Source organism: Archocentrus centrarchus, chromosome 11, assembly GCF_007364275.1.
Source record: "Archocentrus centrarchus isolate MPI-CPG fArcCen1 chromosome 11, fArcCen1, whole genome shotgun sequence".
In the NCBI taxonomy this organism is placed as follows: domain Eukaryota; kingdom Metazoa; phylum Chordata; class Actinopteri; order Cichliformes; family Cichlidae; genus Archocentrus; species Archocentrus centrarchus.
In genome coordinates, this window is record NC_044356.1 from 8,722,542 (window position 1) to 8,734,530 (window position 11,989).

General features: G+C 42.3%; 2 protein-coding genes across 2 annotated transcripts; both read left to right on the plus strand.

Moving 5' to 3' along the window:
- The first annotated feature begins 292 nt into the window (after positions 1–292).
- On the plus strand, positions 293–5,550 carry slc52a2 (solute carrier family 52 member 2). Its single transcript, XM_030741042.1, has 4 exons — positions 293–612; positions 1,756–2,611; positions 2,727–2,850; positions 3,799–5,550. The coding sequence occupies exons 1-4, from the start codon at positions 483–485 to the stop codon at positions 4,006–4,008; spliced, it is 1,320 nt and encodes a 439-aa protein (XP_030596902.1). The 5' UTR covers positions 293–482; the 3' UTR covers positions 4,009–5,550.
- A 1,237-nt stretch (positions 5,551–6,787) lies between these two features.
- slc52a3-2a (solute carrier family 52 member 3-2a) lies at positions 6,788–11,989 on the plus strand. The gene is made up of 4 exons (XM_030741498.1): positions 6,788–6,896; positions 8,383–9,397; positions 11,028–11,151; positions 11,252–11,989. The coding sequence occupies exons 2-4, from the start codon at positions 8,400–8,402 to the stop codon at positions 11,459–11,461; spliced, it is 1,332 nt and encodes a 443-aa protein (XP_030597358.1). The 5' UTR covers positions 6,788–6,896; positions 8,383–8,399; the 3' UTR covers positions 11,462–11,989.

Genomic DNA, 11,989 nt, shown 5'->3' on the forward strand with positions numbered 1-11,989 from the left:
ATGCGGGATATTGGTTCTTGAGTATGAAAACACTGCAACTGAGTTTATCTCCAGATTTTAAACTTTACAATCAGGAGCTGGTTTGTGTCATAAAAGTAAGGTCAGCATAGTGGAAACGTGTTATGGTGTAGGGAATAGTGGGATACAGTGAGGAAGACCGCAGTATCGTAATTAAACCTGATTTAAAGGTGCAAAACCGCTTTTACAATTCACGACATAACTTTTTAAATAAACTTGTATCTAATGTGTGCTTTTCTTAAATAAGTGCAAATCTCAAACACGTAAACGCCCCAATTAAATTTTATTTAACTGATTTACAAAGTTCCGAGGGACGCGAAGGCAGCCGAAGGGGGCGGGAACTTGAGAAGGATCTTCCGTCCTCCAGAGTCCCCGACAGGGACGCGTGCTGGGGGAACATCGGAGCGGTTTACACGAGCTTAGGCAAACTGGTTCCTCTTGTCTTAGCCGGACTAAGCGCGATCATGTCCGGTGGCTGGTGGAGCAGTGCCGCGGTGAGCCACGGCCTCATGGCTCTGTTCGCCATGGGCTCCTGGATTTCTGTCAACAGCCTGTGGGTCGAGATCCCGGTGTTGGTCGGCGCGCTGCCCGAAGGTAAGTGTAGGAACCGCCAAAAACAACGCCACGCTTCCCGTGTTTGACCTTTACCCCAATAAACCCAAACCTTTGTCACGGTATTGCTACATCATGTAGATCAGTTGGCCTAATTGTGCAAGCTCTGGAAATGGTGATAATATCAGCTAGCGCCACCTTACTATTACATTCAGTCTTTGCATTCGATATTGATTATTGTACGCGCAGAATAAAGCAGTTGGTGGCATGTAGGTGTAGTTTCTCATGTATTACAGTTTCTTCGTGTATTTAATATTTACAATCAAGTACGCGTACTGGTGTACAGTTCAGATGTAGTTGTATTTTTGAGTATTTTAAGGGAAATATGGCTCTTATTATTCCGGAGCTATTATTAATTTGTAGTTTAAGGTTACTAAACTACTAAAACTGACGTCATTGTGTACAATATAGTTTATTGCCATAGACTGTTAGGTTATTGTAACTCTCCTCCTCCTGCTGTACGCATTAAAATGCTGCAGGGTTATCTCTTTAAATATTAATTCTGGGGTCTCATGTTTGCGTCACGTCATTTGGGGTCCACATATTGTGATTTTTTTTTTTTGCAAATTTCCACCAATAAAGTTGAATATTAACTATGACACATCATCCATAGAAGTATGTTTCTGTTGGTTCAGGTGCAGCCTACTAACATTTTTGACTGGACAGATGTTATTTGTTTATATGCATTTAATGTCTTTATGATTAACCAAAGCCAGATGCATAATAGCCCATAACAAAAATTAAAAAGGTAAATAAACACAGTGAATGCCACTCATTTTGGAGAGAGTGTAAGTTTATTGACATAATTGAGTTTACTGCCTGATGAGGGCAGTAAACTCACAATATTAAACTTCTTTTGCACTCAGGCAGCAGGCGGCAGGATCAGTCTAACACAAATGAGTCAGGATGCAGACAATACACACAGATAGTCAACATTAAATCATAAAATATACGCATAAAATCTGAAAACAATTGCACGTTAAGATCAGCAGAACAATGTAGTGGCCTTACAAATAGAGAACACAGAAATGTCGATTAAAAAGAAGCGAAATGCTCACATTTATGGTATGAAATTGTGAAAATATTGTCTTCTAATCAGGATCTTTGCTCTTTCTTCCCTTTCAGACTGGAACCTGCCTGCTTACCTCTCAGTACTTATAGCATTTGGGAACCTGGGACCAATCGCAGTGACCATCACACACCACTGTGCTCCCAGGCGTTTAAACGAACGCCTCGCCATCCACTGCATCCAGATCCTGGCGGTGGTCACCTCCATTTTTCTGGCCATCTTCTGGTCGCACACTGTCGCAGTAGCAGGAGAGCAGAGATCTGTACCATTCCTGCTCCTTACGTTTGTGTTATCCTTGGTTTGCTGCACGTCCAATGTGACCTTTCTGCCTTTTATGTTTCGCTACCCGCCTCAGTATATCCGTACATTCTTCATCGGTCAGGGCCTCAGCGCCTTGTTCCCTTGTATTGTGGCGTTGGGGCAAGGCGTCGGCAAGCTGGAGTGTAAAAGTGTGAACGGCACGGTGGAACCGGAGCATTTGAAGGAGAACTTTTCTGTCCAGAACTTCTTCTGGTTCTTGTTTGTGATGCTGTCGATCTCCGCTCTGAGTTTTTGGGCGTTGACACAAAGACCAGCAGAGGCGCAGCAGGATTCCCCGCCGCAGGAATCTGACAATGCTGCAGCGGCAAAGGATGGAGAAGAGACGCGCCGACTGTACAACGGAGGGGCGCCGGTATCTGAGGAGCAGGTGCAGGTGGAGGAGCAGCCACCCCCTCAGACATTTTGGACGCCACGAAACATCTTCCTGCTTCTGCTGCTCACCGTCTCCAACGCCCTCGCCAATGGAGTCCTTCCATCTGTGCAGAGCTTCTCCTGTCTGCCCTACGGCACCGTGACCTTTCACCTCTCGGTGGTCCTTGGAAACATAGCGAATCCCTTGGCGTGTTTTCTGGCCATGTTTGTTGTCCTCAGGTGAGAACACAGAAAAGACTTATTGTAGCTTATTATTTGTGAGATTTCAGTTGCTTCCATAGCTCATTATTATATTTAAACTACTTCTTATGAAAATGTCCGTGTTGTTTTCCAGGTCCTCTGCACATCTTGGCTTCTTGGCTTTGGCAGGCGGTGCATTTGCTGCTTATCTCATGGCATTAGCAGCACTCAGTCCGTGCCCACCGCTCCTGGGGAACCCTGCTGGTGTGGCTTTAGTGGTGAGCGGCTTCATTTATTTCTGGGCCCGAGTGTTACGTCCTGTCGTGGGCTAACAAACGAGCGGAAACAGATCCAGATACGAGGCAGCTCACCCCTGCTTCAAAACACACACCAAACTTTAGAAGTTGCAGCGAGCGCCGGTGTGGGTGTTGGTTTGCTCTCTCACATCATACAGACCTTTTTATAAACACAAGGAAACAGCAGTTACACAAAATTATTGTTTTTATTATTATTTTGTTGCATATTTTAAAGGTTTCTGACACAACACAAACACTTCCGTAGTTTTGAGCCTAATTTAGAGATTTTTTTTTTTTTGTTTAATTTTCCTGCTTTGAAATTTAAAAAAAAAAAATAAATAAAAATATTATTCACAGTACAAAAACACTGGATGAATATACCTAAATGGGCACAGCTGCTCCCTTAGTCACAGCAGGCAGCTCAGCATGTTCGATGTGCATGTTTTTTATTTTTGCCCTTCCTGTTGCAACCCTGAAGGGATTTGTGTCTCCTCCCAGGACTGATCTGGTGAGCTAAAGTTCAGTCAGAGGTGACTTTGGATTATTTACTGCTGGATGATCAGTCGTCTTTGTTTAAGAATCCAAAACCTCAAGATATTATTTTTAATTCTTGTTTTTTCTCACATCATGTTTAACCTGTAAACTTTGACATCTCTGCATGTTTTAATTCATTTGAACATTTTTCCTGTGTGTGATAATCTCGTATTTTTTTGCTGTTATGCGTCCTGTGAAACATTTGGTTTTAAATTTGCCCTAAAACATTTACTGAAAACCTTTGTGACATTTAACAATAATGACTGAGAGCGAGGTCCACTTACTCAAAATAACAGCACTATGAACGGCCTGTATTAATAGTGGGCTGCTTCGTCCTGTTTTTCATGTCTTCTGGTGTCCTTCACTGATGTCAGCTCCTCTTTGTGCCCCCTGCAGATCGTCTCTTGGATTGCCTTCACCGGCCTCTTTTCCTATCTGAAGGTGGTGATTGGGACGTTGCTTCACGAGGCGGGTCACGCCGCCCTGCTCTGGTGCGGCATCTCTATCCAGGCCGGCTCTCTTATCGGAGCTATCGTCATGTTCCCTCTGGTGAACTTCTACCATGTGTTTGCCAGGGGCCAAGAGTGTGTGGACAACTGCAGTTAGCAGGAGTGAAAAAAATGAGTTCAGTTTTTCTGGAAACGTGCACACCTCCGGCTCCTCACGGGAAACTCCACCTGCCTGCTTTAACTCTGTTTTTGTGGATCCTGGGAGACGTGCCAGATCTTCCTTGCAGCTAATTTTTCTCGGGGATCGTGGCACACATGACGTCTCCTGATTCAGGGGCCTCCAAGTTTGAGGAAGTAAATCATTCCCAGATAATGGGAGCATTGTGTTGCTGGATGTTGGCCATGGGGGATGTAAAGTGCATATGATGCAGTGAAACCACAAGTGCTTTGTGCTCGATTTTATAATGAAGCTTTGTGGTTGAGGTTGTTTACTGTAGCAGAGGAGCTGCTGAGGATCTTCTCCCATCACGTGAAAGGTTATTTGGACTAACTCGTTCATCCTCATGTACGGATCCTGAACCTAATTAATGACTAACGACAGAAAACCAGTTATTGTTTAATGTTATATTCAGATGTGTTGATACCACTTCTGCATTAAGCCATGGATTGTTTTTTAAGCATATTCAGATTTTTAAGCTCCAGATCAAACTGGTATAATTTATATTGAATCAGATGCATTTAAAGTCCCAGATGCTGGCTTACAAATTTGTTTCCTTTACATTTGAATATACTTGACATTTGGGATGATCTAATTTATCTCAAGGGAACAATATATGGATTGTTTGTTTTTAATGTGCCTGTCAGTTATTAATCTGTGAACTCTTCTGGTGAATAAGGGATTTTCTCCCCCCATCTTTGAAGTGATGATTGTGTATGTCAGTGGTTCCCAAAGTCAGAAATGCTGCAGCCCACTTAAAAACCAGAATATAAACCCCACCCCCACCCCAACCCGGTCGTCCAATCGCGCCGGCCTGTGAAGCCTGTCTTCACTTTTAACAAAATCCAAGAAAGTGATGGATTTCCTTGAAAATTTGATTAAAAACAAAAACATAAAGAGCACAGGCTGTTGGCTATAAATTGCCAATACCACCCAATCATATATACAAAACACCAATGCCAACATGTGACCCACCTGCCACTGGGACACAAACTTCAATCCAAGAGCAGTAAATTTAGGTCAGAGTAATGAGGAATATCACAAACTAACTACCTCCTATTACCGATTTTAATTCACTTTTTATAGAAATAAATACATTTATATAAATATGTAACTCTGCATACTGACTAATTTCAAACTGAATGTTTTTTCAGTCCCCCTGCAGTGCCCTCATGGCCCACCAGGGGGCCCACACTTTGGGGCCCACACTTTGGGACCCACTGGTGTAAATCATTGATATGCATTAATGCCTTTTGACGTCATTTTACTAACCATGCTGCTACACTGCATCTGATTTATTAAACTCCTGTTTATCTGCTGTGTGGATTTGGTGGTAATACTAGATGTTTTTTTGTTTTAATACCAATGAACTGTTCAACACTTGCTTTTTAATTGATCTAACAATTTGCTATTTATGTAATTCATGTAACTTTTGTATTTTTTTTTTCTTTTTACATCGTCCATTGTTATGAATAAAATTGATGATGATGATGCATCTCTGTTGGTTCTTTTGTTTGAATGAAGATGGTTTGGTAGCCGTGACTTTTCCGGCTTCTGGAAGTTTAACTACATATAAATATAATTTCCAAAATTAATTGTATATCTGACACAGTAGTAAAACTAATAGATTATGTAAGAAAACTAAAAGGATTTCAAATTTATTTATATATTTTATTGACACACGACTATGAGGTTGAGTCTTAATCATTAATTTTGCCTCATAAACAGTAAGCTGGTCAAACTCAGTAATTCATGTGTCCCAGTTATAGGACGTGCTACGTTTAGCTCCTATGCAGCTGCGCAGTGATGTGCGGGTTCAGGGATTATCCTTTTACCGTCCTGATCTCACAGCTACTAGGCTGGACCTTCATCCAGTGTCAAGTCTTGTGTAATTCATGGAGGCATCTTTACCCTTGGCTCAGCTCTCCTGTGCTGGCACATACTCAGTTCAGCTGCAGCATCTAACCATCCACCTGAAAGACAGTAACCACTAAAAACGGTTTCAAAACAAGCCCAAAATCGTCATCATCAGCTTAAAGCTCACAAACAATAACAACAATAACGAGCTGCAGTTTTACCATTTTTTTCCCACTGTTTCCTGTTTTTATGCGAAGCCAAACTAACTGCTGACAGTGTATTAAATGTGTTATCTATTAAAGTGATATTGTGCCTCTCATCCAACTCTCCGCAAGGATCTGAATACTCGTTTCCTTAAATATCAAACTGTTCCTTTAAAGCTGGGGTCCTCAAAGTTTTTGCTGAGGAGTCAGCGAATGATTAAGAGCATAAAAACCTTTAGCTGTATTCTAAAGGCGCGTCACCTTTAACCTGTGGGCCCCAATTTTGGGAACCCTGGCTTTAAAATATATTAATATCAGCTGATGACTAAATGAACAAACACTGTCTTATTGCATAAAGTTTCAACAATCTTTTTTATGTAGTTTTTGCAACTCAACCGTGTGAACACTCCTCTCTGCTCCCATGATCCCCTTAAGCAGAATTAAGGAATTCTGTAGATTCTTGAACGCGTCTGACTCGGTAACCGCTCCGAGGCGAAGGAACCGGAGCAGCCGTGGACCGAAATCCCAACATGTGATGATCAACAACGTCCTGGCAGTGAAGGTATTCAAAGTTAGGACAATGCTCAGTTAACCCAAAGTGTGCTACGGTTGGTTACACGCTCACACACACCCACTCGCCCCCAAGGAGGATTTAATCCTGTGGTGCGCGCGCGCGCACACACACACACACACGTTTACTGTGCAGGACTTTGGCTTCTTCTTCTCTTTGTGTCTGCAGATTTCTCCAAACTCTCCACCAAACTGCCTGTAAGTATCTGCAGAGACGCATGTTCTGATTTTAACACTGAAATGATTTTAAAAAACGTTGACATGATTTAATGCTCAGTTACTTTTATTATGCACTAAACTGTTTATTCAGGGTATTTTATTTTGGCAACTATTATTTGACATCTCTACAATATTTACTGTTCAGGAGCTAAAAATCAACATTCAGGGACTTGGAGCATAATTCAGCCTTAAAGGAGATATTTTGAGATGTAACAGATGACTCTTCCTATTCTGATTTAAGGACTGTCTTTCAGCAATGGTTTCAAACTATTATGTTACAGATTCTCTCTCTGATCAGTGTCTCCACTGCATGAAGTTTCTGTTTAAATAAACAATGCATGGCTCAGATGTTTTCTCGGGTTATGTAATAGATTACAGTCCTGTAGGTGGTCATGTTTTCTTTCCTGTACGTTTCATATCTGAAGCAAATTTAAGCCAGACTATTGAAACAGCTTCGTGTGCATATGTAAGAGTTTCCATGCTGCAGAAGTGACTGAAACCCTGAACGAAACAACGGCTTTTTGTGCAGTGATGAAAAAACAAGATCCTTAAAACAGGAGTAAAGATTAACTCAGCGGTTAAGTGCTGGAGGGATGCTTCGTGATGGTGACTCATTATCTGATCTGGGATCTTATGTTTTTATTCAGTTTAATTATTTCCAATGTTTTGAAGAAAACATGCTTTTTCCTCAGGATGCATTGCTGTAACTGTAACCAGTGCATGCCAAGTGTTATCCCAACCATAATTCTGTGTAACCATAATCTCAAACCAAGTCTTTGTCACTAGCACATAACTAATAATCAACTTTATATGAATAATGGATGCTGTTTGTTTGCTTCAGGTGGTTTGAGATGTTAGATATACAGCATTTAATTTATGATCCTTAAAACCGGAATTTTTATGAAAAACAGCAAAGCCTCTTTTTCACTGTGTTAGGTGACAAACAAAAGGAAAAAAATAATGACCCCCACAGTGAGGGGCTAATGCATCTCTGTTATGCTGTGGGGGGCATTTGTTCCTTTAGAAGGAAGGTCAGAAAAAAAATGACTGCAAAGTTGTTCAGCTTATTAAAAATTCACCTCTCATACAGTTGTTATGAAGGACTGAAAGGACGCCACATCATTTGATGGAAATGAAAATGATGAACCTGCAGAGTCTGAATTCAAAGACACGCTGCAGCAAATGGGACTCAGCAGCTTGTACGTCCCCCACGTGCAGCCGGGACATTCAGACGTCCTTCCTACATTTCTGAAGATAACTTTAGCTGCTGGACCAGGAAATCCTTTAAACAACAAGGAAAAAAACAGATTAGATTTGAGAGCTAATTGTATTAATTCAGCATTCACATGATGAGATGAAAATGAAACAGCAACTAATGTTCTGTCATCAAATTTTACTGTTTAATATGATTTCACCATTGTAACCAAATAAATCCACTTTTAATGCCCTGTTTGTCCCATTCTAGAGTAACCCACCTCCAACATGTCTCTTCTCACCCACCTGTTGGCATGCCTGTTCGGTATGGGTTCCTGGGTCTCCATCAACGGCCTGTGGGTGGAGCTGCCTCTGGTTGTCCCCCAGATCCCAGAGGGTTGGTACCTGCCCTCCTACCTGTCAGTCCTCATCCAGATGGCCAACATTGGGCCTCTCTTTGTCACCCTGATGCATCGTTTCCGACCGGGCGCTCTGAACGAGGCGGCCGTTATATATGTGATCATCGGCCTGGGTACAGTGGCGAGTTTCTTGCTGGGGTTCTTCTGGAAGGAGACTGTGGTTGTAGCAGGAATCTCTCACAGTGTGCCTCTCCTCATTTTAACTTTCTTCCTAGCTACTGTTGACTGCACTTCTTCCGTCACCTTCCTTCCCTTCATGATGCGCCTCAAGCCTCAGTATCTCACCACCTACTACATCGGGGAGGGTGTGAGCGGCCTGCTGCCGGCTCTAGTGGCTCTGATCCAGGGTGTGGGGGTCGTCCACTGCATAAACAGCACACAGTCTGTGAACCACACCCTCAATATGACCTTCGATCTCCAGGCCCAGTATCAGCCTGCAAACTTCTCCGTTGAGGTGTTTTTCTTCTTCCTCAGTGCCATGATGCTGGTGTGCCTGGGGGCTTTCCTCCTCCTGAACTACCATCCATCTGTGGCCAGGGAGCAACCAAACAGCAGACACGCCACCAGAGTGAAACGGAAAGCTCAGAAAAGCAGGGAGTGGGTCGAGCAGAAGCCAATGATGGATCTGCACAGTCCAGCAAACCAGAAGCTCAGAAGCAGCTTTGGCACTGGCTCATACAGCTGGATGCAGGTGTTTTATATTTTTGGGATTCTGACCTGGGTGAACGCTCTGAGCAACACGGTTCTTCCCTCGGTGCAGTCCTACTCGTGCCTGCCATACGGGAACAACGCTTACCACTTGTCGGCCACTTTAGCCGCGTTGTCCAACCCTCTGGCATGCTTCATCGCCATGTTCTTACCAATCAGGTCAGTATGCCATCAGCAAGACATGATACAGGCCTTATGATAAATGCTAAGATAGTGTTTGACTTTCAGCATTCTTTCATATTTTCTATAGATTTTAATGCAAAAGTAAATGGATAAAGAAAACTTGTGAATACAATCTATTTAAAAACCTCTTTCAAGATACACTTTGATTGTATGTGTATGTCTCAATAAGAGGCAGCCTAAGAATATGTTTCTGGCATAATGGTGAACTCTTCAGTTACAAAGTGGTAGGGACAGCTCTTCATCACACTAAAGGGTCATTCCACCTCATATCATTAAAATTTTGGAATATTTTATACTCAACCATTTCTGATTTGCCAGAATTTTTTATGGTTTAAAATTTGGACATTTGGTTTAAATGACTGCTGTGAAATTTTAGCTTCATATATTCAATTTAATTTTATTTATATAGAGCCAAATCACAACAGTTGCCTCAATATTGTAAGGTAAAGACCCTACAATAATTACAGAGAAAACCCAACAATCAAAACAATGCCCTATGAGCAAGCACTTTGCGACAGTGGGAAAAACTCCCTTTTAACAGGAAGAAACCAGGTCACCTGATCCAGCCCTAACTATAAGCTTCATCATGAAGGAAAGTTTTAAGCCTAATCTTAAAAACAGAGAGGGTGTCTGTCTCCTGAATCCAAGCTGGGAGCTGGTTCCACAGAAGAGGCGCCTGAAAGCTGAAGGCTCTGCCTCCCATTCTACTCTTAAGTATCCTAGGAACCACAAGTAAGCCAGCAGTCTGAGAGCGAAGTGCTCTGTTGGGGTGATATGGGACTATGAGGTCTTTGAGATAAGATGGTGCTTGATTATTCAAGACCTTGTATGTGAGGAGAAGGATTTTAAATTCTATTCTAGATTTAACAGGGAGCCAATGAAGAGAAGCCAATATGGGAGAAATCTGCTCTCTCTTTCTAGTCCCTGTCAGTACTCTAGCTGCAGCATTTTGGATCAGCTGAAGGCTTTTCAGGGAGCTTTTAGGACAGCCTGATAATAATGAATTACAATAGTCCAGCCTAGAAGTAATAAATGCATGAATTAGCATTTCACTCTGAGAAAGGATGTTTCTAATTTTAGAAATATTGCACAAATGCAAAAAAGCGGTCCTACATATTTGTTTAATATGTGCATTGAAGGACATATCCTGGTCAAAAATGACTCCAAGATTTCTCACAGTGTTACTGGAGGCCAAAGTAATGCCATCCAGAGTAAGTATCTGGTTAGACACCATGTTTCTAAGATTTGTGGGGCCGAGTACAAGAACTTCAGTTTTATCTGAATTTAGAAGCAGGAAATTAGAGGTCATCCAGGCCTTTATGTCTTTAAGACATTCCTGCAGATATTCCTGGGTATCATCAACTTAACCTGAATGAAGATCTGAGATAGAATGACCCGCAGATAAATATCACACTGTAAGTAGAACTTCATTTTTGTCAATTTGGGGTCCAAATCGGATCTGATTTAGTCAATAGTATGATGCATCTTGTAGCCCCAGCTTGCATAGTTGCACATGTTGGTGCTGCATGTAATGAGCCACATTATATCAACCTTAAAACACCCTGAACACCAAACATGATGTAATTTCATTTGTGTCATTCCACAGATCCCTGCTGTTCATGGGAGCCCTCACAGTGATTGGCACTGGAGTTGGAGTTTATATAATGATCATGGCAGTGCTGAGTCCATGCCCACTGCTGGTTAATGATACCTCAGGTGGTGTTCTCATTGTGAGTTCACTGTTAAGCTTCTGTTACGTGAAACAGTTCACACAAATTGCACTTCTTTATCCTGTAAACACAGCAGCACTCACCTCCCTCTGTTCCACAGGTGCTGGCCTGGGTCCTCCTTATTCTCACTCTGTCCTATGTGAAGGTGATCATCGGGGTGATCCTCCGTGATGAAGGCCACAGCGCACTCGTGTGGTGTGGAGCTGTGGTGCAGCTGGGCTCTCTGCTGGGAGCTGTGACCATGTTTCCTCTTGTCAGTGTGTACAACTACTTTTCCTCAGGAGACCCGTGCAACACAAAATGTCCCTAAATGAAGAAGTGGCAAAGAAGACGCTGGAAGCAGATTTAGTAACTGCTAACATCTTAGTGAGTGAGATGAGGAAAATCGATTTATGTATTCCCATTTTTTTTGTGATCCAATAAGTTCATTTATGCATTTACTGATCCTGATCAGTGTGACTCGTGTGTGAATCTGTGTAAAATCTACAGCGGTGGTTCAGAACTGCCACAGCAGATAAACACTGACTTTGACTCTGTGTGGGATCTCCCGGCATCCTTTAAGGTACTATCACTCAGGGGTGGGGTTAGATCTCAAGTGGGACAGCACTGCCACTGTGGGACAGGTCAGCAGTGCTGAGAGGTACTCAGAACTGAAGTTATTTCAGCTGCTCTTCTGTTTGGTAACAGTTTTTGGGCTTCGGTCTGGACACATCCGTACTAGCTTGCCACACCTTTTTTGGGCCATATCTGATCATTTTAGCTATTTCAGTTATGACACACATATTCTGTCATTTTACACTGTATTTCTCCCCTGTGTGAAACTGAAAAATAACTAGCA

Coding starts and splice junctions, on each gene's coding strand:
- slc52a3-2a (XM_030741498.1), top strand. CDS start 8,400: ATGTCTCTTCTCACCCACCTGTTGGCATGCCTGTTCGGTATGGGTTCC. Junction 9,398..11,027: donor GCCATGTTCTTACCAATCAG/GTCAGTATGCCA, acceptor GTCATTCCACAG/ATCCCTGCTGTTCATGGGAG. Junction 11,152..11,251: donor CCTCAGGTGGTGTTCTCATT/GTGAGTTCACTG, acceptor TCTGTTCCACAG/GTGCTGGCCTGGGTCCTCCT.
- slc52a2 (XM_030741042.1), top strand. CDS start 483: ATGTCCGGTGGCTGGTGGAGCAGTGCCGCGGTGAGCCACGGCCTCATG. Junction 613..1,755: donor GGTCGGCGCGCTGCCCGAAG/GTAAGTGTAGGA, acceptor CTTCCCTTTCAG/ACTGGAACCTGCCTGCTTAC. Junction 2,851..3,798: donor CTGCTGGTGTGGCTTTAGTG/GTGAGCGGCTTC, acceptor TGCCCCCTGCAG/ATCGTCTCTTGGATTGCCTT.